This window comes from Rattus rattus, chromosome 7 (genome assembly GCF_011064425.1).
Source record: "Rattus rattus isolate New Zealand chromosome 7, Rrattus_CSIRO_v1, whole genome shotgun sequence".
In the NCBI taxonomy this organism is placed as follows: domain Eukaryota; kingdom Metazoa; phylum Chordata; class Mammalia; order Rodentia; family Muridae; genus Rattus; species Rattus rattus.
This window is the reverse complement of record NC_046160.1, coordinates 44,874,513-44,901,733: the sequence shown is the minus strand read 5'-3', so window position 1 is coordinate 44,901,733 and position 27,221 is coordinate 44,874,513. Positions and strand designations below refer to the sequence as shown.

Below are 27,221 nucleotides of genomic sequence, written 5' to 3'. Positions count from 1 at the left end.
AGCGGCCAAGCTCACAGCAGCTGGGGCTTGACAAAAAGGTGACCAAGTCAGACTACAAGCAACTGTGGGATAGCCTTTCTGCAGGTGCTGGCAAATAAAGACAGGTATGTCAGAGCAGGCTCACGGTTTAGAGACCAGAAAACTGTGAAGAGAAGGCACTACAAAAATTGATATTATGAAATTCTTTTTTCCCCTACTAACTCTTTCCTTTTTCCTTTGCAGACGATGTACTAGAAAAGATGGAGCAGTGTGGGTTCTTTGATGACAACATTAGGAAGGACAGATTCTTCCTGACAGTCCATGATGCCATACTCTATCTGCAGAACCAGGCCAAATCCAGGGAGGGCCAGGATTCCCTGCTGGAGACGGTAAACATTTCACCTAACTCTTGTCTGAAACCCAGCCTAACCTCGGGCTTTTGGCTATCTGTTGAATGTCACAGAGCCCGTTTCTCATCAGTGAAATGGGGATAAAGACTGCTTACTGCTCGGGAGACCCCAGGACTAAGGTAGTTTCTAGGAAGGGGCCCAGTAGTGCCCAAGACATGATAATTCTACACCAACAGATGTGGCATTTGCTACAATGCTTTTTTTAGAAGACAACACTGAATCTTGGATTTTCGGTGATGTGGATGAATAAATGTGGTATATATTATACCAATGAGGAGGCCTTAATTTACAAAGTTAAAATTCAATTTATATTTTTGAAAGAGAAAACAAAGGAGTGGCTGGGAAGACTGCTCAGTGAGGAAAGGCCTGATTGCTATGCAAGTTTAAAGATCTCATCCTCAGCATCCATGCAAATAAAGTAAAAATAAGCAAAACGCCAGGAAAGCAGGCCTGTGTACCACTGTGGGGTGTGGAGATGGGTGGATCCCCACAGCTCTCTGACCAGCCGGTATAGCCAAGATGGCTCCATATTTAGTGAGAGTCCCTATCTAAAATAATGAGATGGAGAGCGACAAAGACAAATGTCCTGATATTAACCTCTGACCTTTACTTGCACCCTCACAGGCAAGAACACCCCTCCCCTCAAACTAACCATAAACAAATCCAGGTTCATTTTCTTTGACAAAATGGAAAACACTAAAATTTCCTATAAGCCTTATTTTGTCAATTCTGCAAATAACCAGAAGATGTAAACCTGTTGCCTGGGCCTATGGGTAGGCCTAAATGAGAGCCCGTTCCTTCACACCCTTTCACAGCGAATTTGGGACACTGTCGTAGTTTCTTTCCTATTGCTGTGCTGAAAATACCATGACCAAGAGTTTACTTTAGCTTATGGTTCCAGAGGGTTAAAGTCCACAGTGTCAGGGAAGGCATCATCAGAAGCAGGAGCAGGAAGCTGGCTGACCACATTTTATCAACACACAAGAGAGGACAGGAAGCAGGGCAAGGCCTCAAAGTCCACCCCCAGTGACATACTTCCTGTAGCAAGGCTCCACCATCTACATGTTCCACAATCTCCCCAAAGAGTCAACCAGGGACTAAATGTTCAAATACATGAGCCTACAGGGGACATTGTCCATTTGAATGGCCATCAACACCCATAAAAAATAATTACCCTTATAACAATCACACTGTATTCCCTCTGATGTCTTCTAAGATTAGGATAAGTAGATCTTGTATCACAGATTAGAAGTTGGTGTTTGGAGTAAAACTAATTTAGAAACTATTATATTATTCAGCCCTGTCAGGGCAGAGGATGCTCTGCTAATGTACCTGGGAAAAGGAGCAGCCCAAGTTATTAGAAGTGTCCATCTCAAATGTACATGAGGAAAAAAAGCACTAAACCCACACCTACTTAAAAAAAAGGGGGGGGGCTAGGTGCTAGAGAGGCTTAGTGGTTAAATGCACTGGATGCTTCTCCAGAGGACCCAGGCTCAGTTCCCAGTACCCACGTGGTGGCTCAAAACCATCTGTAACTCTAGTAGTAGGGATCTGACCCTCTCTCTGCCTACACATACATATGCTACCCATACATACATGAAGAGAAACCACTCATACACAGAAAATAAACAAAACTTTTTTTCTTTTTAAAAATATAAAAGCAACCTTTGAAAACTCACCACTTTTGTTTTCAAAGCATTTACAAAATTTCTAATTCTAGATTAAAAGCAAAGCTGGCCCATATAGCTTTTGAAACCACACATTAAAGGTAAAACGAAACCAAGGTAGCAAGCTCCTTCTCAACGGGAGAGCAGTTAGGTAAGTGGTTAGTGCTCGCTGTGATGTAAAATCTTAGGACAGGTGTGATGAAGCTGAGTGAGGAACATTGTGACATCCCACTGTGTCAGTGAGGGGCTGCGAGTGAGGCTAGATTTTCACTTTCATTCTGGGTAAACGATTCTTTGCAAGATGGGTAGAGCCTTCCAGGTTCCAGTGAGACTGGGAGCCTTGCCTGTCTCCACAGGGTCTAACGTGAAATCTCTGCCATCCTCGCCAATCGTTTCCTCTATTTCATAGTCACTTGGTGGGAAGGACATTGTGGATGCAGAGATAAGAGCTCTTCCCCCCCTTGGTCTAGTACAAGATGTGTCCCAGAATTGGCACAATCAATAGTTACACCTAACTCTGCCATTCTCACCACCTTGAGACCCATGTGCAGGGACCTAGCCTTCTAATTTTCACACTAATGAAGAGCACGGGGCTGTTTGTGAGACAAAAACGTTGAAAACCAGTACTAGAGGGCACCATTCTAGCCTTGGTTTATATCTACCATTGCTCTATAAATGCCTTTCTCTATGCACAAGACAAATGCAAGTCGTACCGATATCCTCTGTGGGGAGGACTAAACTATTATCTCAAAAAAGTGGGACTGTCCCAAACAGCCAACTCCTCCTTCAATAAAACGAAATTCCACTCAGTTCAAGGAGGGCGCCTATATCGTCCTCAGTCACAGCCTACCGCAGTGTAATCACAGTGTGCTCAAAGCTTTTTAAGTGATCTTAGGTTAGCTGTCAGCTTCCTGGTTGAAGGCAGTGGAGGTGTCTTGCTAAGAGGTGCCACACTTCAGAGGTCAGAAAAGGGAACTGCTGAACTTTATACAATGGAGAACTGGATCTGCTCACATTTGAATATTAAAAAAATGGTAAAGGGAAAAATCTCAAGATGAGAAATATGAAAGAACAAGAAATTAGAAGTAGATTCTGAAGTACACAGATGAGTGCATTCGCAAGGCTTCAAATCGTCCTAGGTGGTGTTTGCTGTATGTTGGCGCTATGGTGTTTTCAATAAACACTGTATGTTCTCTTTGTCAAGATCACTCTCATTCAAGACTGCAAAGATCCTCTTGAACTGATGGAAGCAGAGATAAATGAGGAAGAACTTGATGTTCAGGATGAGGTATGGTCATTGCTTTCTTTTGTAGAGAATGATTGCATTTTTGAAAGATTTATTTATTCTATATAAGTACACTGTAGCTGTCTTCAGACACTACAGAAGAGGGCATCAGATCCCATTACACATGGTTGTGAGCCACCATGTGGTTGCTGGGATTTGAACTCAGGACCTCCGGAAGAGCAGTCGGTGCTCTTAACCACTGAGCCATCTCTCCAGCCCAATAATTGCATTTAATCTCAAATAAACTGAGTAAATAAGCAGTGGATAGGTTTAAGAACCACCTGGGGAAAATCCAAAAATACCTGAAAGGTGTGGCTTCAAAGAGAAACAGAAACCGGAAATTCCCTCAGGATGGCACGGACTTGGAGCACACAGAGATAACCAGTGATGGGTAACTATAGGCTAGTTCTCATTTTATATTGAATTCAAAACACACTTCTTCCTGGAGACTGAAGGCTGTGGAGTAGGGAAATGGGATACAGGGGAGTCCTAACTCAGGATCACAGGACCTTCTTCATCTAATCGGTGATGGCTCACACAGCTCTTCCTCACCAGGAGGAGGCCGCCTCTGGTGCCCTTCCATCAGATGATTCCTAGGAAGGTTGACTGAACCTGGAGAATCTGAGCAACTTTAGGGCTTCACTCCTAAGAGAATTGCGACAACAGAAAATCAAATTCTGAAATTACCAAAGGGTATAAATAAAAAGAAGAAAATTTTATACTTGATCTTAGCCAAAAGGCTGAGAAGTAATTTTAAAAAATATATATAGGTTGAAAGATTTTTTTAGAAACAAATAATGTGATATCCTAGCCCATGAAGAAATCCCTCCTCCACTGACCTGATTCACTTCATTTAGCTTTTCTGTGAACAGCGAGTTCTCAAGGGACTTTTCCATGGATAGAAATCCCCGTTAATTGTGCTTATAAAAGTGAACTTGCCCTTTGTGTAATAACCACTGAGCTGTGCCTTCCTTCCCTTGGGCCAGGCCGTGAGTTACTGATGGCAGCTCTGTCTCCCCTAGACTCCGAGAGCAGCTCTTTCAACAACGCTGCCGCTCTTACGGACATGCAGTCTTTCAGTGTTTTGCTGGCCAAAAAGGGGACCTAGAAGTAGTCAGGGTGCCATGGAAACCATGAAATCTGACTATTTTGAGCTCATCAAGATACTCAGAAGATGTATATCTGTTTTTATCATAGCTACATCAAAATCTTGGGCTCTGCTGAACAGGAGTCAAAAAGACATTTTCATTTTCACACAAAATGGTGATGGGCCAGGGTTCTCACTCATACTTAGGTGACCGGCTTCTGCTTCAAATGCAAGGTCACATGCAGTTTTGCTAGATTGCATCTTGGTTCTAGTTTATTGACAGTTTCGGGTTGACTCTGTCATCTCATATATTCCTGAGGGGCAGACAAGTCTGATAAGCAAGCTATGGCTCCCAGGTCCTGATAAAGAGCACTAGGTGGTACTACACTGGAATGGATAGCTACTAATTTCCACGTAAAATGGTCATTCAGCTACGGCTTCTAAGGTTCTGAAGCATGGTAGCAGTTGAAAACCAGATAGACCTGTGAGCTATTCCTGGAGCTGGTACTTACTGGCCGTTCAGCCAGCACAGCCCTGTGATTTCAGTATCTGCATGTACACTAGAGGTGATCGTGCAGAGGGGCGGAAACTGAAGACTGTGTGTGAAGAGGAGCTCTTCGTGCTCAGTGCCCAGTGAGCAGTAATAACTGCTTTTCATAACCCAAATTACAAGACGGGGGTTGGAAGGGTCTTCTCTCCTTTTATTGAAGATATGTACCTTGCTAAAATTAAGAAAGCAGTACTAGAAAAACATACTTTAAAAAAAGATGATGTAGCCCCAAGGAGAACTGAGTTCATCGCTATTTCGTTTTCCCTTCTCTTCCACAGGCCATGCGTAGACTTGCCTCCTGAGAGGGCTGAGGAGTCGGTCGGCGAGGACTGCTAGGCAGAACCTGGCCATCAGCCCGCTCTCTACACTGACTGTTTCTTTGCACTTAAGCAGCCATCCCCTTGCTGTTACGTTAAAATAGGTGCTTTCTGAAGCATCTTAGGCAGCCCACCAGAAACCTTTGTCATTTCTACGGTTAAATGCGGAAACAAACAGCTTAGCTCTAAAATATCCGAAGCATGAGCATAACCCCTGAGGATTAGCAGTGTCCAGACGCGCTGCTGTCACCCACTGTGTGCTGCTGATGCCACGGCAGGTTTGCTGTCCGTGTCCACAGGGGCTCCGTCTGTTGACCCAACAGCCTCCGTGGGCAGGTGAGTTAGGAAGGGCTAATCACAGAGATTCCTGACTTACTCTGAATTCCATGGGTTGTGTTGGTCACAGTGAGAGAGGTAAAGTAGAATTACTGTGTATTCACTAGTAGGCTTTAAAGAAAATAAAACCAATCTTTTAAAAATGATTTTATTTATTTTGTGTATGAGTATTTTGTTCATATATATGTTTGTGTACCATGTAGATGGTTGGTGCCCAAGAAGTTAGAAAAAGGGCATCAGATTTCCTGGAAATGGAGTTATAGATGGATGCAAGTTGCCATTGAGTCATCTCTCCAATCTCTATAATCTATTGTTTTTGTTTGTTTGTTTTTTGTTTTTTGTTTTTTGTTTTTAAGACAGGGTTTCTCTGTGTAGCCCTGGCTATCCTGGAATTTGCTCTGTAGACCAGGCTGGTCTCTAATTAGTGCTGCGAGTAAAGGCCTGTACCACTCTCACCCTGCCACAACACAGGTTGGCTCATCCTTTTATATCTAAGTGTTCCCTGTATAATGGTGGATAAGCTCTCTTCTACTTAACATCTGACATGAAAACCAGGCATGGTGATACTCACCTGTACCGTAGACATTGAGAGGTTGAGGCAGAAGGAGCAAGCGTTCATATTCAGTCTTCTGGACTACTCAGTGAGACCATATTTTTAAAAAACTAACTCAGAGACAATTTTGACCAAATCCTCTTTGACAGAAAATCACAGTGATGAGCCTTTCCCTAACTATTTTACTGCACTCAAAGAAAACAGCCAGAAATGGAATTCTAACTCCTTGAAACACAACCTAAAAAGTAAATTATCCATAGTAGTCTATGTTTAACGTGAGTTTTTAAAGATAAGGCATTCTGAATGCAATCAATGCAAAAATTAAAAAATTAGTTTGAAATATACATATTGGATGTATATATTAAATAAATATACATTTTAAGCCAGAATATTTCTTTAGCTTTTTTTTTAACAATGTTTTCTGAGTATCAACAATTTCTAGGTATTCACATAATATATAGATTTTGGTCATCTGCCTAAAGACGTAGTTTATACTGCACTTCGTGTATTCAGCCTTAGCTGAGATGTTCAGCTTGAGAGCCATAGGGCACTCTGACCACTCTTAAATGGGCTTGGTATCCCAAGGCATAATGTTCTATTCTACTCTTGCTTTGTTCTTAAATAGTGAGAAGCTAGGTATCAACTTCTGAAGGAAGATGATAGCCACCACACCTGGGCCGCAGCGATCTGCTATAGCAGGCCCACAGTCATCTCACCCTTATGGGATACTTACTTGTAACAATCGCATCTCTAAAGACTATGTCATAACAGTCTTGCAGGAAACGGAAGACTACCTCTGTTCAAAAGAGTCAAGTACAGCTTTTTTTCTTTGAAGAAAATACCAAAGTTCCATGTTACAATAAAGCTGGAGTCTTGTAAAGTCTTGGTCCCCAGTGACTATAGAAGACTGTGTCACAGCACACAGTCTAGGAATGCTCTCACGAATTTTATGAAGCATGTTGTATAGTGTGTATTATCTATAAAAAATTGGCTTGAAATTAAAGTTGTCCTTTGTTATATTTCTAACATACAGGATGATTCCAGTATTGCATATAAAATTCAATACAAATGAAACAAAACCAAGAGATGTAAAGTTGGAAATACTTGTATGTGTTATTTAATAAATGTAAAGTTATCCTTTGTTTTGGTTTTGGTGTTTTCTTCAAGACTGGGTCTTGCTTTGTCCAGGCCAGTCTCGGCTCCTCAGTACAGAGGGCACAGGTGTTCGTTACTAAATCTGACCCCATGTTACCTTCTACGCTACCCCGAGTCCTCCTTCCTAATTGGCCACTGTCACCATCATTTTGCTGTCCTCTCTCGTCTCCCTGTCCTGTTATTTCATGCTGTAGACTAATCAGTGCAGTGTGCAATGTTCCTCAGAAACCTGAGCTCTCCCTCTTGTCACACAAATCACTGCCAGGTTATTATTATTATTATTTTATACAATAGCTTTCACTATTTTAAACAAACTTTTCAACCCAGTACCACTTGAGTGCATGTGCACATATACACATGCACACATATGCCCTCTTCCCCCCCCTCCAAATTCTATCTTGGAGAAATTTCACAAAACGAATACATCCCAGTTAGTTTATACCTATATTAACACACAAGCATACCCTACTCCCAGAAACCTTCCCATAATGTAGCCATTGTCACTAGACTGACAATTGTCTTAATTTCTAAAACCTGTTTTATTATTTTTTTGAGACCTAGGCTTGGTAGCCAAGGCTGTTCTGGAATTAGAGATTCTCCATTTCACTCTCTTGGATGCTGAGATTATGGTTATGTATCACCATACATGCTAAAACCTGTTCTATTTGGACTGCAATAAATATACATAAATATCTCCCCTTCCCTTTACCTTTTGTACTGTCTTGGTTGTTAGAGACCCGAGGATTCATCTGTGTCTGCATCGCCTGCCTTTCACTGGCTCTCCTGCTGTGTAGTGCTCTACTCTTCAGCTATTAAGCCACTCCACAGGTCTTGATTATCTGTGGCGTTTGTAGCTTAGTTTTCATGAAGAGTGCCATACTATGGACATTCTTATGTCCATGTTTCAGAAATATCAGATGTTCTATTGGGGATTTAGGTCTCCAAGATGACAGTCAATAAAATTAAAATTATTCTGCATCTGTGTCAGGCAAGTTTCAGGTAGACCAGGACATGCTTATACAAAAAATATATGAATACTAGAATCTCAGGCACTTTTAGTTTAATTATACCGGCACGCTGCATAAGGATAATGATGTGTCTAGAAAGAATGGGAGAGACAGATAGAGCTATAGTTAGGGGAGAAAGTCAGTGGAAACAAAGAGATGGTTAGAAAGTGACAGAGAGAGTGGCACTGATGAAGAGATGTGATAGAGAGCCAAAGGCATACACAAAGGGAGAAGAAGCTAAAGGGCAGACAGAAGAAGACAGTGATGAGGACACAGAAAGAAATGCTGGGGTGATGTGACATCAAACTCACAGATACAAGCAAGAGTCTCTCTTGTTCCACACAATGACGTCTCCTGAGTTCTTGGAACTCCTTCCTTAGCCCCGTGTCTTCTTACTGCTATGAAATATAATTCATATTCTCCTTCTGCCTCTTTCCCATACTATGTATGAAGCCCACTGTATGACAGTGTCCTCTATTTTGTTTCTGGACACAGTTCAAGCACCCAGTAGCATGAATTGACACAGATTAGATATCCACTACGTATTGAAATAACAGCAGTAAGTGGCAGTTAGTGATGCTGGCTGAGGTTAACATGGGTGAGGAATGGCAGTGTTCTAAGTCAGTGTTTTCTGAACTTTAAGAACTATAGCTAAGTTCTACCGTAACTCAACTGCTTGCTTACCTGGTTTTCAAGAAAAGGACTGGACACTGACCTTGATGCTAAGAGAGCATTCCTCCTGTTGTAGTGACTGAGAACCTCAGCCTCCTTAGCAACTGAGGTAGCCTGCTTCATCCTTCTCTTCAAGAGTACTGTTGACTTCACTGTTTCTGTAAAGTCTTGTAGCTTAAAGTCGGTCACAGTGTATTGTTGGAGATTAAGAGTTCTGATACTTTGAGCTTCCTCTGCCTTCACTTTAAACAGTCATATTGAAATGATCATACTTTCACAGGAATTTGTGAAGAAATAGTAAGATTCTCAAGCACCCATCATCCAGTCTCCTCACACGTGAGCACCTTTGTAACTACAGTACCTTGGTGTTAATACAGAGTACCAGGTTCGTTCACATTTCATCACAGACGCAATTACATGTTCATGTGTACATACAGCTCTACACAACTATATCTCATGTACAGATTCATATAAACACCACCCAAATCAAGTTTAATTATCCCATCAGCACAAGACTCCTTCTGAGGATCAGTCCCTTAGTGACTGGCTTTTGTCAACTTGACACAAACTAGAGTCACTCGGAAGGAATTGAGAGGGAAACCCAATTGAGGAAATACTTCCACCACATGGGTTATTGGTATGCCTATGGGCTGTCTTTTTTAAATTATTGATTGATGTGGGAAGGCCTAGCCCACCATGGGTGGTGACATTCCTAGGTAGGTGCTCCTTGGAGGTATAAGAAAGGTAGCCTGGAAACAGATAAGCAACATTCCTTCATGGCCACTGTTTCAGTTCATGCCTCCAGGGTCCCTGAGCTCCTGCCCTGGATGATAGACTGTTAACTGGAGTATAAAGCAAGAAATCCCTTTTCTCCTCAAGGTATTTTATTCAGGTTTATCATAGCATCAGAAAGGAGACCAGAACAGTCCCTTTGAAAAGATACTCTAGAGTCAGGTAAACCTCGCTGCATTACATCACCCTCAGGCTTCTGGCTGAATAAGGACTTTGGGAGTGGAAAGGTCACACCTGATATTAAAGTTCGGTCACCATGGTAAGTTGAACACTTAGTCTTGTTTGCATTGACTTCCAGGGAGTCTCCAAGGAGAAAATATCTTTCTTCTGCAGCTTCATTTCTAGCTGTACCATCCCATGCATAAGGAGCTCTAGACCACACAGCAGGACATATACAAGGCTCTTTAGATGTGAAAGAATATCATGAAGCCGTTAGCCAACCAGCCTGACCAGGGAGGCTGGCCTTTGTTGCAGGTGACCAGTGAGGGTGGCCTATGTTGCAGGTGACCAGGGAGGCTGGCCTTTGCTGTTGAACAGTGTCTTCACGACAACAGCAGACTTTGTCAGAACAGCTTGACCACTGGTAACCGACCTAGGGGTTGGCTGTTGATCCTTCCATATAGAAGGGCATAGGGAAGATTACTGAACACTCACCTGGGATTTTGTTCACTTCCTCCTGATCCTCTCTGAATTCTGCACTTAACTGCAAGTAGCCCTGATTGTGTGAGGTGTTAGGGGTATAAATCATGAAAGGTTACCTGGAGATGTGTGGGGGGGGTGCTCCTACATTCCCAGCTACCCCAAATATAAAGGTTAATCCAGTTGGATTAGTCAACCACTGGATTAAGGGACCATTCCTTGGGGAGATCGATTCACCTAATTTGAAAGCTAAAGCGATGGGAAGAATAATCATTCTTTTAATGAGATAGGTGCTTTTGTTTGTTGGTTTGAGATAATTACTTTCCATTCTCAGAAATCCTGTACCTGGCCTATGGAGCCATGGCCCTGTTAAGCATATCTGCTTTTCTAAGCACTTACTCTGAGACCTGTAGCTTTTCTTTTTTTCTTTTCCTAAGCATGACACTGGAGGCTTCCTTACTTTGTCTCTGAAGCTTCCCACGGTCTTTTGTCAGGTGTCTTCTGACTGCCATGTGGCTTGACCTCCATTACAGATTCATTACTAATAATTTCATTGCTAATTCAAATTGCATAGTTTTCTCTTTCTCTTCATCTTCCTCCTCTAGACAGCCGAAACTGATGCTTGTCAGCCTCAAGGTTTTTCTTTTAAACTCTAAAAAACTCTCCTCAGGCTTTCTTCTGAGTCAGTTCTTGCATTCTTAGATTTACAAGACTACGAACCCTGGAGTGGATCTCACCACCTCTGGTAGCATGTGGCACTCCCACATTTCTCGTGGAGTAGGGAAGGTCTGAGCACAGTCAAGACTTCTATTAGTCCATGGCCTTTGTCTGTAAGCTCTCGGCTGAGTCAGGGAAGGAAGTGGTGAGAAAGGCTGGAAGGTGGACAGGAGCCAGATAATGAAGGGCCTCGGATACTGCATTAAGGAGCTTGGGTTTTAATCTCATCTGGTAAGAGATAAAGGCAAAGTGCTGGGTTACATTACCTGGCTAATCCAATCAGCTGACCTAGGTACCTAGAAATAGATTCAGAGGAAATTAAAGTAGGGATGAATGAAGCGTTTGTTTTTGTTTCTTTTTCCCCCAAGGAGAGAGTAAGAGACGAAAGAAGAAACAGTAGCTTTTGTGATTTAGAAATATAAAGGCAGTTCACTGGGGTGACTGTTTCCACAGTTTGTCCTTTCAGAATTTTAGTATCGCATATAATTATATGAAGCCTCGCTTTTATAATCAAGAGAAGAAAATACGTGCTATTGAAAAGCATGGGAGAGAGAGTAGATACTGAGTTAAATCCTAGTTACTCTTCCCTTATAAATATGTGTGCGCTTGGAATTTACTGACTTTCTGTGGTTTTACTTGCTCATAAAAAAGGAACATGCAGTCTCTAAAACAAAGAAGAGATTGCTTAATATTTTTGTTTAAACCAGTTATTAAATGTCTGTGGCAAAATAACAAGCTTTAGTAAATGAGGGCTCTATGTTTCTGCCACCTCCTCCCAAGGAATTAAAGCGCTTGGAACTTTGGGAGTGTGGTGCCTCTGCTCTCTTCCACACTGGGTGGCTAGCCTAGACGGACAGTAGTCACCTCATCTGAGGAAGCTAAAGAGCTATTGGGAGAAAAGAGGAGATCAACATCCTTTGTTTCCGCAACTTCCGGACCCTTAAGCCGAGGCACTGGACCCTCCATCGGCGCCTCATTCTCTTACTCATTAATCCTTTACCGTGTACCTGTTTCATAACTGGCACAAAGACTAGCGACTGGGCATCCGGGGAACAGTAAACAAAACAAATACACTCTCCGTTCTAATGAAATTCATAGTTTAATGTGGGAAATGATTAACAGAGAAGCAAACATACCAAGAAAAGCAGTTATCCTGCATCCACAGAGGATTGGCCTAGGAACTACGGTGCACACCCGGCAGTCCTGTGCTTCCTTTATCTCTGTATTAATGAGAGTGCCCGATACAGTGTCTATGCTGTGCGATTAATTACACTATATTTCTAAGAAACACTGACAAGTCTGAGTGTTGAATACAGATACAACTTTTTTCAAACATTAAGACTTTTTAACTGACATAATCGTACATGTTTACAAGGTACATTATATTTTAATATATGTAAACAACATATTAATCATGTAATTAATCATTAATCATATGGCAAATGGCCTATACATCACTTCAAACACTCACTGTTTCTTTGTGTGGAAAACATTCGCAGTCCTCTCTAGATAGGCTGGTGCTTAGCTCGGTAGTCAATAATGCTTTGCATATACAAGGCCCTGGGTTCAATCTCCAGCGCTGTAAAGAAACGACACAAAAACAAAAATATTCCCCCTGAGATAATAGAGCAAATTAATTGCTGTCAAGGATACTACTGGGTAACGTAGAATTTTCAACTGTTTATACCTGTGGGTCACTGAACCTGTGGCTGTAGAAGCCGTGACCCTGGAGGTCAGACTGTCACTGTGGTAGTGCCTTTGATGGGAGATACTAGCAGCGATACAAAGTATCAGAGACGAACCTGAAGAACATACAGACCTGGGCAGCTTTGAAGCATGCGTTCTGAAGGCATGAAATAACTCAATTTGGTGCAGCGGGTGTTGTGTTCAACTCAAGTGTAGCAAGAGACACGGAAGACACGAAAGTTGCCAGAGTACGGCCCCCAACATACTTTTCAAGACAAGGTTTCTCTGTATAGCCTTGGCCCTCTTGGAACTCACTCTGTAGACCAGGCTGGTCTTGAACTCAGAGATCCTCCTGCTTCTTTCTGCCTCCTGAGTGCTGGGATTAAAGTTGAACACCACTACACCCAGCTGTAGGGAGTGTTTTTAAACAGAAAAATATAATCAGATTTCCAGTTTGTTTGTTTGCTTATTCATTTATGTTTTTTGAGACAGGGTTTCTCTGTGTAGCCCTGGCATTCACTCTATAGACCAGGCTGGCCTTGAACTCAAGAGTTCCTTCTTAATGGTAAGGCCTCATATCCGGCCAGATTTACATTTTAGAAAAGGTTTCTCTGTGAAATGCAGATTGGTATATTTTTATGAACAGGGCGTTTCCCCTAAAGGCTACAAGAGAACCTATTATTTTAGTTCTCAGAAGAACAAACTAGATGGCAAGGGGAGCGGGGAGGGGCTGGAACTCCTGTGCTACCCCTGTCTGAAAGCAGGAATGGGAAGAAGGAGGTTGTAGAGGGTCAGGATGTAGGAGAGAGACATTTAGAGACTCTTCCTGATCAGGCTTAGTGTTGAGGAAGAAGAGGAATTACGACAATTGCTCCTTGCTTTGGGATCTGACTGAGTAACTAAATGTATGATAATTACTGAAATTGAGAACATTGCAGAGGGATGGCGTGGGACACTGCAGTTCTAGAATTTCTGTTTAGGGAGACATATGGATGCCAGTTAGTCAGAAATAATAGCTGGAAGACATTTGTCAAAAAATATGTAGTCGCATAGCACTTAGTCAGTATGGGTTTGATTGGATTACAACAGTAAACACACAGAGAGAGAGAGAGAGAGAGAGAGAGAGAGAGAGAGAGAGAGAGGAGAGGAAGGGAGGGAGAGAGATTAAGAGGGAGAAGAGAGAGGGAGGGAGGGAGAAAGAAGAGAGAGAGAGAGAGAGAGAGAGAGAGAGAGAGAGAGAGAGAGAGAGAGGTTTTATCCTTGCTGAAAGTTCACAGCAGGTCCAAGTGATGCTGGGATAGGTTTCCTCCACATCATGCCTCAGCATTCCAGGCTATTTTAATCGTAGATACCCACATTTCAACACATGATCACAGCGGTGTGAAAGAAGGCAAGTGGACTGGTAAGGAAGGGGCGGGGCAGCACAGACTTCATCCATATGTCTGGAGCTAACGTAAAGGATGCACATAAATGTCGTCTGTCAAAGGTTGTGGGAGAGAAGAATAGGAGTCTTAGTGCGCACAGAGATGTTAACCATGACGCTGTACATATCAAAGATCAGGGCAGAGGTCACGATTGGTCCCCACAGAGACCCATGCTGCAGTTTGTGTGCTACAGAAGGGCAGGGGGACTCAAAAACCTTAAATCTCAATTTTGGATGTGTTAAGTTAAAGATGTGGTTATACAAAGGAAGTGTCAAGTAAGCAACTAAAAGAGCTGGGTGGTGGTGGTGGTGGTGGTGGTGGTGGTGGTGCACACCTTTGATTCCAGCACTTGGGATGCAGAGGCAGGAGGATCTTTGAGTTCAAGACCAGCCTGGTCTACACAGTGAGTTCCAGGACCACCAGGGATACATAGGAAAACCCTCTCTTGAAAAACAAAACCAACATACAAACAAGAAACCAAAGCAAGCAGCTGTCTTAGATAGGTTTCCATTGCTCTGAAGAGACACCATGACAAAGGCAACTCTTAGAGGACAGCATTTCATTGGGGCTGGCTTACAGTTCAGAGGGTCAGTCCATTATCATCATGGTGGGAAGCATGGCAGCGTGCAGGCAGATATGGTGCTGGAGAAGGAGCTAAGAGTGATCCACAGGAAGGAGGAAGAGACAGTGAGCCACAGTGGGCATAGCTTAAGCATAGGAGACCTCAAAGCCTGCCTCTACAGTGACATATTTCCTTCAATAAGGCCACACCACCTAAACAGTGCCACTCCCTAAGGACCAAGTATTCAAACACATGAGGTTATGGGGGCCATACCTATATCACAACAAGCTAAATTAAATGGCCAGGGGAGATATGAATTTGGGAGATTGAAAAATATGTGGAGTTGGAGAGGAGGTGTGAGGTCTGGGGCTCTAGGCTGAGTAAGATTGCTACAGCAATCTACATTTAGTAGACAGTGAGAAGAGTGCCCTGTACAGAGCCCTGCACACAAGCTTAACTAAAGGGTGGTGTGGAAAGGAGAGAAGGAATCATCAGACGGAATGAGGAAATCGAGAGAAAATTATTAAATTGAAGGGAAAGGAACTCTAAGGTAGGTGTTTCAGCTCCCATCAAAGGAAACCCCTCTATTTAAGAGGTTCTACTCCTTTCCTGTTCATCTTTCTGTACTGAATCAAATCTGTTAGTACTTAAGTACCTCTCCTCCTGTAAGATATTTCCCCATCTAACTTCAGCAAATCGTAAGATTCTAAGTCCTCTGGCATCACTCAATTCTTTCGTCAGCTCGCATCTGTTAGCACCTTTGCATGTAGCTCTTTCCTCATTAACTTCCTCAAGTTTTTAAGCAAAGACTACGAATTTCTTACTTCCCAGGTCTCATCTTCCCAACGAGATACCCTCTGCCCAGAGCATTACATATGCACTCCCCATCCCGTGCCATGGGTGCTTTCTGCCACATGCCCTGCTCTAAGCATGGTTTGTGCTTTCTGCTGCATGACCTGCTCTAAGCACTTCGGAACATTGAACCTGTCTGAAATTATTGTTTAGCTGTTGTGTGTATACTGTCAGCTTTACCCCACCAGAAAGCAAGTTCCAAGCTAGATGTGACACTGTACACCCGTGATCCCAAAATGAGGCAGGTGAAGAAGGCAGGAGAACCATGAGTTTGAGGTCAACGTGCGCTACACACTGAGATCCTTTCTCAAAAGCAAACCAAAATAGATAAAAGCAAGTTCAAAGAGGTCATAAAGCTTAATTGTGGGTAGAGGGTGAAAGTTGGGAGCACAAGGAATGAGTGGGTGGTTGTTTTCTCCCGAGGGGGAGGGGTCACCATTTCAGCAATTCCGATGGTATGTTGGAAGAAGGACTGTGGACACCAGGATAAAAACAGCATTTGGGAAAAGCTGGCAAGGTTCTGACTGGGATGCCAGCCCCACAGTCAGAGGGGGCGCTTTCATGAGTGCTCCTCGATCACTTGTCCTGGTTGTCAGCCTGATAACTCTGTTATGACAACCTGTCTAAGCCATCTGGAGCAGCATCATATCTACCACAGTGCCTACAACAGTGTCAAACACACAGCGAATACTCAGTAATTACTCAGGGAATTACAGGCTGAGTAAAGGAATAATCTGTAAAGACAATGGTTATACCAAATCACTGGTTTCACAAGAGGATACTTCTCCGAATCACACCCTTTTAGCAAAATAATCACCAAACAAAAAACAAAAAAGCCAAGAAGGTTTCTGCAGAACAAAAGCTCGAGTTATCTAAGCAGAGCTGTATCCAGAGGGGTCTTGAAATCCCAAATCTGAACTAAAGTTTTACTGTCTGATGCTCTGCTGCTGTGTGTTGCACACTTAGATGGGGGTTACAGAAAACTTATAGATACGAACATTGATTATTACTACTACAGCTTTGTTTCCTTATACTTTCCAATTTTTTGACTATGGATTCTTGGGATAGTTTATTTACCTGTGGCTGGTGCCACCTAGTGGACATTATCTCCTTGAACAGGTTTGAGTTGAGCATTTTTTACTTACCTGAGGAAGGAAGTGATGGGAGGATGGCTGGTTTTGAGGCTAGTTAATGCCACTGCTCAATTTCATTTCCTAAAGCCCACTGCAGGCTAGGGCAAGCATCCCTATTTGAAAGGCAAAGAGGCTAAGACAAGGAGAAGTTTGGGAAGTTTCTAAGCTCAGTCAGAGGAAGCAGTGCAGAGCCAAACTCTCGGTGTGCTCTACCCTGTAACCATAGTTCTAGAACACCACGTCACCTGTGTGATTGAAGAAGCCAGCGTTCTGTGTCTGCATATGGGAGGCAAGCAGATGGCGGTGTGCTTTAGTGCCCTGGAGATGAGGCTCAAACGCCAACAGGTTCCCAAGGAAGCAGTTTGATTCTCCACCTACATGCCCTCGTCTAATGCTAATAACCCAATGACGATCCTAGCGTAATACCATAAAACTGGAGGTTGGGGATGGCAGATGGCTTTGTGGGTAAAGGCTCTTTCTTGCCTTTCGGCCCTGGAGACCTGAGTTTGATTCTTAGAGGTCACATGAGGATAGAAAGAGAACCAACTTACTCCACAAACTGGAGTTTTCTGGCTTCCACACATGACCTGTGGCACACGTGTAATAATAAATAACTTTTTAAAAACTGGGGGTGAAGAGGTCAACATTCAGATTTGGGAAAGCCATAAGAGTTCAGTCTTTAACACGAGGATGGTTAATTACACAATAGTTTAGACACCCAAAAAAAAAAAAAAAACCAAACTTGAAAGAAAATTAGTACGGCCACCATGAACACATGGCCATGCCTGCCTTACCTGTACCTTGCTGATGTTGTGGGTGGCTGCTGTATTATGCTCTATCCTAACTACATCAGTGTGCCCCTCCTAACAACTCATGCACCATCACTACCTAAGAAAACAATGCAGTTCTGCTATTTTCTAGCATGTATGTATTTAAAATGTCTCTAATGTCTCCACGCCCGTTTCCTATGGCATCTGGAGACTAGTGCTTCAAGGACTGCATTTAGTTCTAAATCTCTTGAGTTTCATTAATCTAAAAAAAGTCTCCCAATCCCCTTTCTTCTATAAAACCAGATTTCTTTAAAAAAAAAAAAGGTATGATAATGACAGTGCAACTAGATGATCATTTAGAGATTCACAGAGAAGTATCCACCAATGAAACAGAGGAAAGGACATTATAAAGCCCCAGGCACGGCCACTTAGTGTCAGATTTAATTTACGTCCACCTGAGTAGAGTACATTAGACTGATTTACATCACATATGTTCTTAATTCTAGAGCTCCGCTTAAATTTTACATTTTTTTAAAACTTAAGTCAATTAAGTCCATCTCATTCAAATACATGAATGAAAAGTTTAAAACTATGAATGCTGGGTGCTGTGCACATCTCTAGAGCTTGAGGCCAGCTTGGTTTACACAGTGACTTTCCAGGACAGCTAGGGCTACACAGAGAAACCCTACCCCCCAAAACCAACCCCCCAAATCTAACTTAAAGATAAACCCACAGCATTCAAATAGTACAGAATAATGCACGGATACTCTTCTAAGAATCACAGTGCAGAGGGCGAGTGTGGTGTCGTATGCATGTAATCTCAGCACCCAGAGGTGGAGGAGGATCATCAAAGTCAACCTCGGCCACAAAGCAAATCTGATGAGGGCTAGCCTGACTATTCGAGATCCCAGCTCTAAAACAAAGCATGCTACCAATCACCTCAATTCATTTTATCCAGAAACAACATTTGCTGTGTCCCGAATGCTTATGTCTTCCCTAAATTCATATGTCAAAACCTAATTGACATTATGCCAGTATTAGGAGGGAGAGATCAGGGGAGGTGATGGAGTTACGATAAAATTCCAGAGACACCAGAGAGATGCCTTTCCTTTTACAACAGTGAAGACAATTATCGCACCCCCATTTATGAACCGAGAAAATAAGCTCTAACCAGACACTGAACCTTGGGATCTTCATCCTTTAGAACTTCAAGAAATAAACTTAAGTTTGTTATCCGCCCGATCTATTTTATTTTGTGATAACACCAAATGGACTAAGGTAATTGCCATTAGCACACGGTATGGCACAGGCACTTATCGCTCCCTACATGTTCATGAGTAGATAAGCAGCCATTTCTATAGCAGCAGGTTCACTGTAAATGCAGCAGTCTCTGCCCCACCTCTATTCTAGCAATACAAGGCACCTGGCTTCCCTGATGAGCTTTCCTGGCTCTTGTGTCAGCTGACAACTAAAACAGGTGACTCAGCTGGCGATTAGTGGGAAGCTGGAAGGTCTGAGGAGAAAGGCTATGAGAAAATTTCTTTACAACAGCTTTGTTGTCTTTGCTTCCCTGTTTCAGGTGCTTTATCAACTCTTGACCCTTCAAACTGTGGGCTGAGTGGCTTCTGGCTGTGAGGGACACCTGGAGGGAGGCATCTTAAGGGAGGAGCCTAAAAGGACAGTAAGACGGGACACTAAGGTCTAAGCAGTGGGGGAGATCAGAGGCAGATTACAGAGATGATGTGGGGAGGATCGACAAAGGAATATAGGGAAGCCGCATAGAAGACCACTGTCATATAACCCAAATTAAAGACACACACAGAGAGACACTGAAGAGGGTCACAATACAATGTCAGTCCTCTTGGTTGCCCACGAGATCAGATTACGGAAGACACTACCCACCTTGGTTGCAAGATACAAAAGAAAGAAAAAAAAAGGCAGTACGGAACTGAATTGGAAACCTCATTCCTGTTGGCTAGCTTTTGAAGTGCCAGGTGGGAGCTATGCTGGCTGCTGCGGGTAAGGGCACTACTGGGAAACGTAGGAACTAAGACACCCTGCCAGGCTTCACCTACCTGTGCAATAGTGGCATGACTGCTGTTGGACTAACCAACTGCCCTCTGGCTGTATTTGAGGATTGTTCCACAGAAGGGAATAACCCATGCCTAGCACGACAAACCCCACTTAATGACTCAGGCCTGTGGAGTCACAGGCCCAGAGGAGGAACTTATTGTTGTCATTAAGGAACTGACTATCATTAGACTACCTTCTGAATATCTGTTCATCCCTACAGACAAAAGCTACTCGAAGCCTTATTCAGAGAACCCTCTCCTCACAATGAATGACAATGAATGCAAGAGACTCATGGCTTCTCGAAATGCTGAGAATAAGTCACAGGTGTGGACTTAGCCCTAAGCAAGATATTTAGGTCACTCACTCTAAGGCTCAGGCAACCTTGCAGAAGGGGTGAGATGTAAGAGCTAGAAGCAGGTCTCGGCCGTTCTCCTGTACAGGAGGCAGCCATGGGCCCAGCCGGAATGGCATGATCCTGAAGCCCCACTTCCACAAGGATTGGCAGCAGCGAGTGGACACTTGGTTCAACCAGCCGGCACGCAAGATCCGCAGATACAAGGCCTGGCAGGCGAAAGCGTGCCGCATTGCCCCTCGCCCCACGTCGGGTCCCATCAGGCCCATCGTGATGTACCCTACGGTTAGATACCGCACCAAGGTCCGGGCTGGCAGGGGCTTCAGCCTGGAGGAACTCAGGGTGGCTGGTATCCACAAGAAAATGGCACACGCCATCTGGATCTCTGTGAACCTAAGGAGGCGAAACAAATCCGCTGAATCACTGCAGGCCAACGTGCAGCGCCTGAAGGAGCACCACTCCAAGCTCGTACTTTTCCCCAGGAAGCCTTCTGCTCTGAGACAGTTCTCATGAAGAACTTAAATTGGGCACTCAGCTAACAGGACCTGTGATGCCCATCCGGAATGTGTACAAAAAGGAAAAGGCCAGAGCCATCACAGAAGAGGAGAAGAACCTTAAGGCTTTCGTCAGCCTTTGCATGGCCCGAGCTCTTCCGCATTCGAGCCAAAAGGGCGAAAGAAGCTGCAGAGCAAGACTTTGAGAGGAAAAAGTAATGTGCAGTCAGAGAGTTGCAATAAATTTTCCATAAAGAAAAAAAAAAAAAAGAGCTAGAAGCAGGATGAAGGCCAGTGAAAATCCATACTCCAGTTGATACAACCACTACAGTCATTAACCCTCAACTAGAGTGGTTACTTACAGGACTACGCCTGCGTACATCAGTCCTAAAATGGGGAGGCGCTCATGGGCCCTACTCTTTACTGAACTACGGGCTAGTGACAGAGCCTGGGAAAGGAGGGTTCCTGCTCTCAGTTGTGTGCCCACTGCTGAGCCCACCAGGCTCCAACCCACAGCTCCAGATCCCTGGTCACGGACAAAGCCCCGGTTAAAGCCAATGGGCAACAAAATAAGATGACCGGCATGAATGTTAGAGATTTGTGGAGAGCAAGGGGATGGACAGGGAAGGTAGAAAGATGTGAGAGGATGAGGAGAGCCGTCTGTAATTGCTTGTGTGTGTATATAAGTCGTGTAAGAACACGTTTCAATTAAAATTACATGAACATTTTCTACTATCAATTTATTCAAATTTATGCAATAAAATTTTAGTACAATTTTTAAAAAGATTATTTATTCATTATGTATAAAGCATTCTGCCTGCATGTATGCCTGCAGGCCAGAAGAGGGCATCGGATCCCATTACAGATGGCTGGGAGCCACCATGTGGTTACTAGGGAATTGAACTCAGGACCTCTGGAAGAGCAGTCAGTGCTCGGATCCACTGAGCCTTAGTACAATATTTAATGTGGCTAGTGTTTGCTCCACAAGTGTTATACCTTAAACTACTTTCAACTTAAAATATTAGATAATTAGTGAAAACTTAATACATGCTCTCTATCTTATTTTTATTTCCCTTTCTAGTTTTCCTGTGACTGGTGGCTATAATTTGATAAGGCACATAATTAGCCAGTACTTTCTCCTCTCCCCCTGATGTATTTCTGCTTATCATATTTGTAACATTTAGTGGATACTACTGAGCCTGCATTGTTGTTGTTGTTTTGTTTTTTGGTTTTGGTGGTGGTGTTTTCCTTTCCTTCCTTCCTCCCTCTCCCTCTCTCTTTTTTAAAGGTCTGATCACTTGAAGACTTCTTTTTGACAGGGTTCAGACTGAGAAGTAAAAGCCCTCTCCAAGAAGAGCCTGTGTCTCTTGGCAATCTGTTCCTGGTATTTTTGTCTCCCTTCATTCTTTTGGCCAAAAGTTTAGCATATTCCACAGCCTCTGTTTTTCCCTTTACATTTGTGTTGCGGGATATAAGGAGTAAGGACACGCTAAACCTTGGGTGTTTGGTCTTGGGTTTCTTTAACGATTATTCGTGATTGTCAACTTGAATACATCTGGAATTTACTAAAACCCAAAAGTGAAATTACACACCTGTTGTGGTAAAACTTTAAATTTAAATTTAAAAAAAAAAAGGTTTCTTTTATCCTGCACTAGTGCTGGCACTGTAGGGCCACATGGCATCTGTGGGATATTTCCATCTCAGCCAACAAAGCATCTCACCCACCAAGCTCCTCCACCCCATATCACACTGCTGATGGCAATTCTCTGAGCCCAGGGGCAATCTCTCTACCTGTGTAGTTCCCAAGGTTGGTTGCCACCATGCCAGACATACACATTCCAGTCCCATGGCAGACTCAGCGTGTCCCGCCACCACACTCTCTTGAACTCAATTAACTCACCACATGAAAGGACATACAACACAATAACCTCTAATCCAATTGATAAGACATAACTGCCCATTTAATCAGCACAAAATCCTCTACACATCCGTCCCTTAAGAATAGTCATATCAACCTGTAAATGTGCAGAGAGAAATCTTAACATCTGTCTCCATGTTCTCTCAGCTGCTCCCCCTCGCTCCAGTCTCCTCCTAAAACTTCTCTCCCGCCCATCCTTCTTTCTCGTCCAATGACAGGCCTTGTCCTATCCTGGACCTGCTTTCACCTGCATAGTGACATCAACCTACACACACCTGTGAGGGATTTCGTTTAATTTGAAGTGGGGAGATTTCACTTCTAATCTGGATCCTTGGTAGAAAGACAGGTCTCTGATCCAGATCTGGAGACTAGAAGACATGCTTTAGTCCACATCTTTGTAGCTGGGAAAATCCACCTCTCATCTGGGCCACACCTTCTCCTGGAAGCCTATATAAGCATATGGAAGAAGGAAGCATTTGCTCTCACCTCAATAACATTCCTTCATTGGCAGAAGAGTCAACTTCCTTGGGATTCCAGTGTAAAGACCAGCTGAGACATCCAGGCCCAGAAACTGAACAACTACTGGATTCCTGGACTTTCTGTTCATAGCCAGCCATTGTTGGATTAGCTGGACCAGAACCTGTAAGTCACTCTAGTAAGTCCCCGTTTATATATAAAGTGTTTAATGTTATTCGTTATGTTATTCTAGAGAACTGTAATGCAGCTTCTTATTATTTTAAAGGGCTTTCTGCCAACATATTGGCATGCAAATGTGAATCACTGGTACAAGTCAAGCTGGTCAGTGCCTCTTACATAAGCCACACAGCCTATGTTTCCAGAGGCTTAGCTTAAGTCACTACAGAAAGTTTAACTCTCATTGGTTTCACTGAATGTAGGTTACACAAAAGTTAATTATACGGGTGTCTTAGGGTTTCCATTGCTGTGAATGGACCCTGTGACCAACTCTTATAAAGGAGTTCACTTCACTGGGGCTGGCTCACAGTGTCACAGGTTTAGTCCATTTTCATTATGGCGGGAAGCTTGGCAGCGTGCAGGCAGACATGATACTAGAGAAGGAGCTGAGAGTTCTACATCTTGATCTGCAGGGCAGCAAGGAGGCTCACACCGGGTGTAGTGTGAGCATTTAAGACCTCAAAGCCTTGCCTCCACAGTGACATAATTCCTCTATTAAGGCCACACCTCTTCCAATAAGGCTAGATCTCCTGATAGTGCCATTTCCTATGGTCGAGCATTCAAACACATGAATCTATGGGGGCCATAACTATTCAAACCACAACAGGTCTTTAAGCATTTCTCTAAGTGCTAGCTTGCGTGTTACACAGGGCTTCTGCCTTATACCATCTTTGAACTGAAAGAGTATCTGGAGATGAAGGTTGTTGGCCTGGTCTTGTATTCAAGACACTGAAATAACCTCTCAACAAAACACACTTTCTGACATCCATCCTATTCTTCTCCTAGCATAGGCAGTGCTGTAAATAGAAGGCCACCGAAGTATCTTGAATCGTTAGCTTGTGATTCAAACGTTAGTAGTCTGCCAGTAAGAAGAAAACACACGCTTTGGGTTAAGCCTATTGGCACATAAATATGTCTATCTCGGCATTTGGAAGGATAGGCGAGATGACTGCCAAGTAGGAGTCCAGTATGAGCTCCATGGCCAGATCCTGTGTCAAAAAGGCAAATCAAAATAAAACTATATATGAGTGTGTATACGCACATACACAGACTCAAAATGTATCACCTAGTTGCTTCAGGTTGTCCATTAAAATGGCTTCTCACATTTATAAACTTTGAGACAACACTATTCTATATAAATATTAATTTATTTAAAATCTATTAAAAGTTTTTTCTCTTATGTTTATTTATTTGTGTCTGAGTGCCAAGGTGCACATGTGGAGAAAAACTTGCTCCAAAGAAAAATCAGCTCAAAATTAACCACAGGCCTTAAATGTTAAGACCTGAATCTTTGAATTGATTACAGGAAAATACAGTATAAAACAGGCAGTAACTTTCTGAATAGGACTCCAATAGGTCAGGAAATGATAGTGAGAATTGACAAGTGGGACTGCTTAAATTAAAAAGCTGCTGTATAGCAAAGAAAACAATCATCAAGGTCAAGGGAATCTACAGAACAGGAGAAAACCTTTGTCAGTAATTAATCTGACAAGGGGACTGTTATCCAAAATACATAAAGTGAAACAAATAAACATTAAAACAACAGATGATACATGGGCAAATTAAGTAAATAGAGACCTTTCAAACAGACAATAAACATTTGAGGGGCTGAAGAGATTGTTCATCAGTTAAGAGCAATTAATTATCTGCTCTCGCAGAGGACCTGAGTTCAGTTACCAGTATCCATAGAGTGAGTGGCTCACAACCCTCTGTTGAGACAATCAGCCTCAGAAGATCTGATGCCCTCTTCTGGCTTCCATGAGCAGTGCCTGCATATGGTGAATAACACACAGGCAGTAAACTTGTACACATAAATAAATAAAATGTTCAAAAACTATTAAAAAAATTATATGAAACATGTCCAACATCTCTAGCCATTAGGGAAGCAAAAATTTCCCCAGTAAGAATGTGTAACAAAGAAATCAAGAAGCAACAAATGTTGGTGAGGATTGGGAAGGGGAGGAAAACTTATATACCACGGTTTGGAATGGAAAACAGTTCAGTCACTATGGAAAACAGTGTGGAGGTTCCTTTAAAAACAGAATTCCAACATGACCCTTCTGGGACTATGGCTAGATGAATCAGTTAACTTACTATACAGATATCTGCACATTCATTTTACTGTGACAATACTCACTAGCCAACACAGCCAAGGTATCCAGTAACAGATGGGTGATTAAAAAAATGTTCCGTTCACACATAGAATACTATTCAACCATAAGGACAAAGTTACAGAACTTACAGGGAAATGGACAAAGCTGGTATTACAAAGCTAAGCATCCCAAAGTCCCTCTCATCCGTGGGATGTAGGGGACATGGTAGTAAGGGAAACTATTAGGGAGGTGGAGGGAAACTGGAAGTGCATACTAGAAGGGATAGTACCGTCAGAGTACGTTATACAGAAAGGGAAATGCTACAAGAAAACTCATTAGCTTTACAGCTAATAGAAAATGAAAAGTGAAAGCACTGTGTCGGCCTGTATATAATTAACAGGAACTTAGAAGACTGCCTTGTCACACCGCTCCTGCCCTGATAGAACATGGCAACTCTAATAGATGGGAGAAGAAAGCAGACACAGAAGAAGCAGGGCGTCCAAGGCAAGGCCACATTGGGTAAACGTTCCGGGTTTTACTAAAGCAAGCCCTCGGCAAGTGTTGTTACTTGCCACTCGGGCTGCCTTTGACCTTGCAATCCTCCTGCCTCAGCCTTCCAAGGGCTTTATAAGCATACTCCACCATGGCAGGATACTCCAGAGGACTTCCTAACAGTATATCATAAAATCCTGCAAAACTGTAACAGTCTATAGGTACAATCTAAAGTTCTTTTAAATCCTACTTCTCTAGTATTAAGTCATTATTATTAACCTATAGTTTTTAATCAATCTTATGTTTGATGGAGGTGATGGGTAAAAAGCACTTCCTGGGTAAAAACTACCTCTTTAGCAGTCTAAGTTGTTGTATAAAGTGAGGTTTTCAGCACCAGATGTATAAACTGAAGGCATGACCTCTCTGAGGTATGGTCGAGAGGAAGGTTTTTACTGTAGATATGAGGGAGAGGACAGCATCTGGAAGAGTCCTGAGCAGGGAGAGAAAGTGGTAGACCAAACATGGCCAGAGGTTTGGACCTAACCATGAGAGGAAATAGGGGCAAGAAAGGAAAATGAGAATGAGAGAGGAGAGGGGAGTAGAGAGCCAAATGGCAGAGTTATATAGAAAAGAGAAGCTAGGGGGAGGTAAGCCCACAAGCTGAAGTTTAGGGGAGACAGTGGGGCCCACAGGGCTGAAAAGAACCACAGGTATTTGTGATATTGTTATATTGAGGAAGCCTCCTGGAGGCTAGCACTGTACGATGGCATGCTAATAGATACCACAGTTAGCCATTTGTCCCAGTTTCTTTTTTATCAGACAGTTGTTAAATACCCCAGCGTGTCAGCACTATATTTAGAGATTTATCAGAGAAAGGTTAAGCTTCAGTACCTACCCCCCGCCATAATCCTAGCAACTGAAAAATTGTGAAAAACACCCAGTAGTACAGAAATTTACATTTTAACAAGGACAAAACCAAAAGGACATCGACTTAAAAATGTTCTTGAGTGTACCCACTCATTGTTTGTAAAGGCGCAATGAGTGGGAGTCTTTGAAAAGACCACAATGAAGACAATCACTAAATAACATGTTAAAACTATGATCACTGCAGCGTTAGTCACAGTTGTTACTGTGCAACGCACAGAACACATTGCTACACATACTTTATTCAGAATTGAGTACTGTGAAAACATTTTTAAAAGAGGCCAATATAATAATGTTTTATTGATCTAGGAACTCTGGCACTGAAAGCGTGAACAACCCAAGGTAACGATGTCGTCACCAAGGGACGACCATAGAGCCCAAATCCCTTGACTCCTAGGCTGATGTTTTCCACTAATTGTGCTCCTTTCTACTCATCTGAGAGCTTCAAGTGTGAAGGGCTGGAGAGGGGAGAAGACCTATTATGAGCCAAATCGAGGTGGGGGGTGCTCTGAAGGTCCTCAGCAATCGCCGTTGACACTTGCTTTTGTTTTGGCTGAGCAAGATGAAAGCAGCAAGCACAGACCCCAGG

General features: G+C 42.9%; 2 protein-coding genes and 1 pseudogene across 2 annotated transcripts in view; 2 read left to right on the top strand and 1 right to left on the bottom strand.

Moving 5' to 3' along the window:
• Slc26a4 (solute carrier family 26 member 4) overlaps positions 1-5,782 on the top strand; it is a 38,288-nt gene extending 32,506 nt beyond the window's left edge. Inside the window, 3 exon segments of the mRNA XM_032907609.1 lie at positions 223-368; positions 3,261-3,344; positions 5,257-5,782. Of these exon segments, the coding sequence (XP_032763500.1) occupies positions 223-368; positions 3,261-3,344; positions 5,257-5,280 (254 nt within the window). The 3' untranslated portion in view covers positions 5,281-5,782.
• On the bottom strand, positions 3,938-4,093 carry LOC116906506 (annotated as a pseudogene).
• A 14,322-nt stretch (positions 5,783-20,104) lies between the features above and the next one.
• Positions 20,105-20,718, top strand: LOC116904867 (60S ribosomal protein L13-like). Its single transcript, XM_032907459.1, has 2 exons — positions 20,105-20,382; positions 20,516-20,718. The coding sequence occupies exons 1-2, from the start codon at positions 20,136-20,138 to the stop codon at positions 20,716-20,718; spliced, it is 450 nt and encodes a 149-aa protein (XP_032763350.1). The 5' UTR covers positions 20,105-20,135.
• Positions 20,719-27,221: the final 6,503 nt, after the last annotated feature.

What these genes read in the sequence shown, in the direction of transcription:
- LOC116904867 (XM_032907459.1), top strand. Translation starts at nt 20,136, where the DNA reads ATGATCCTGAAGCCCCACTTCCACAAGGATTGGCAGCAGCGAGTGGAC. An exon ending in GGCTGGTATCCACAAGAAAA is followed by an intron (nt 20,383 to 20,515) that starts TGGCACACGCCA and finishes GCCTTCTGCTCT; the next exon opens with GAGACAGTTCTCATGAAGAA.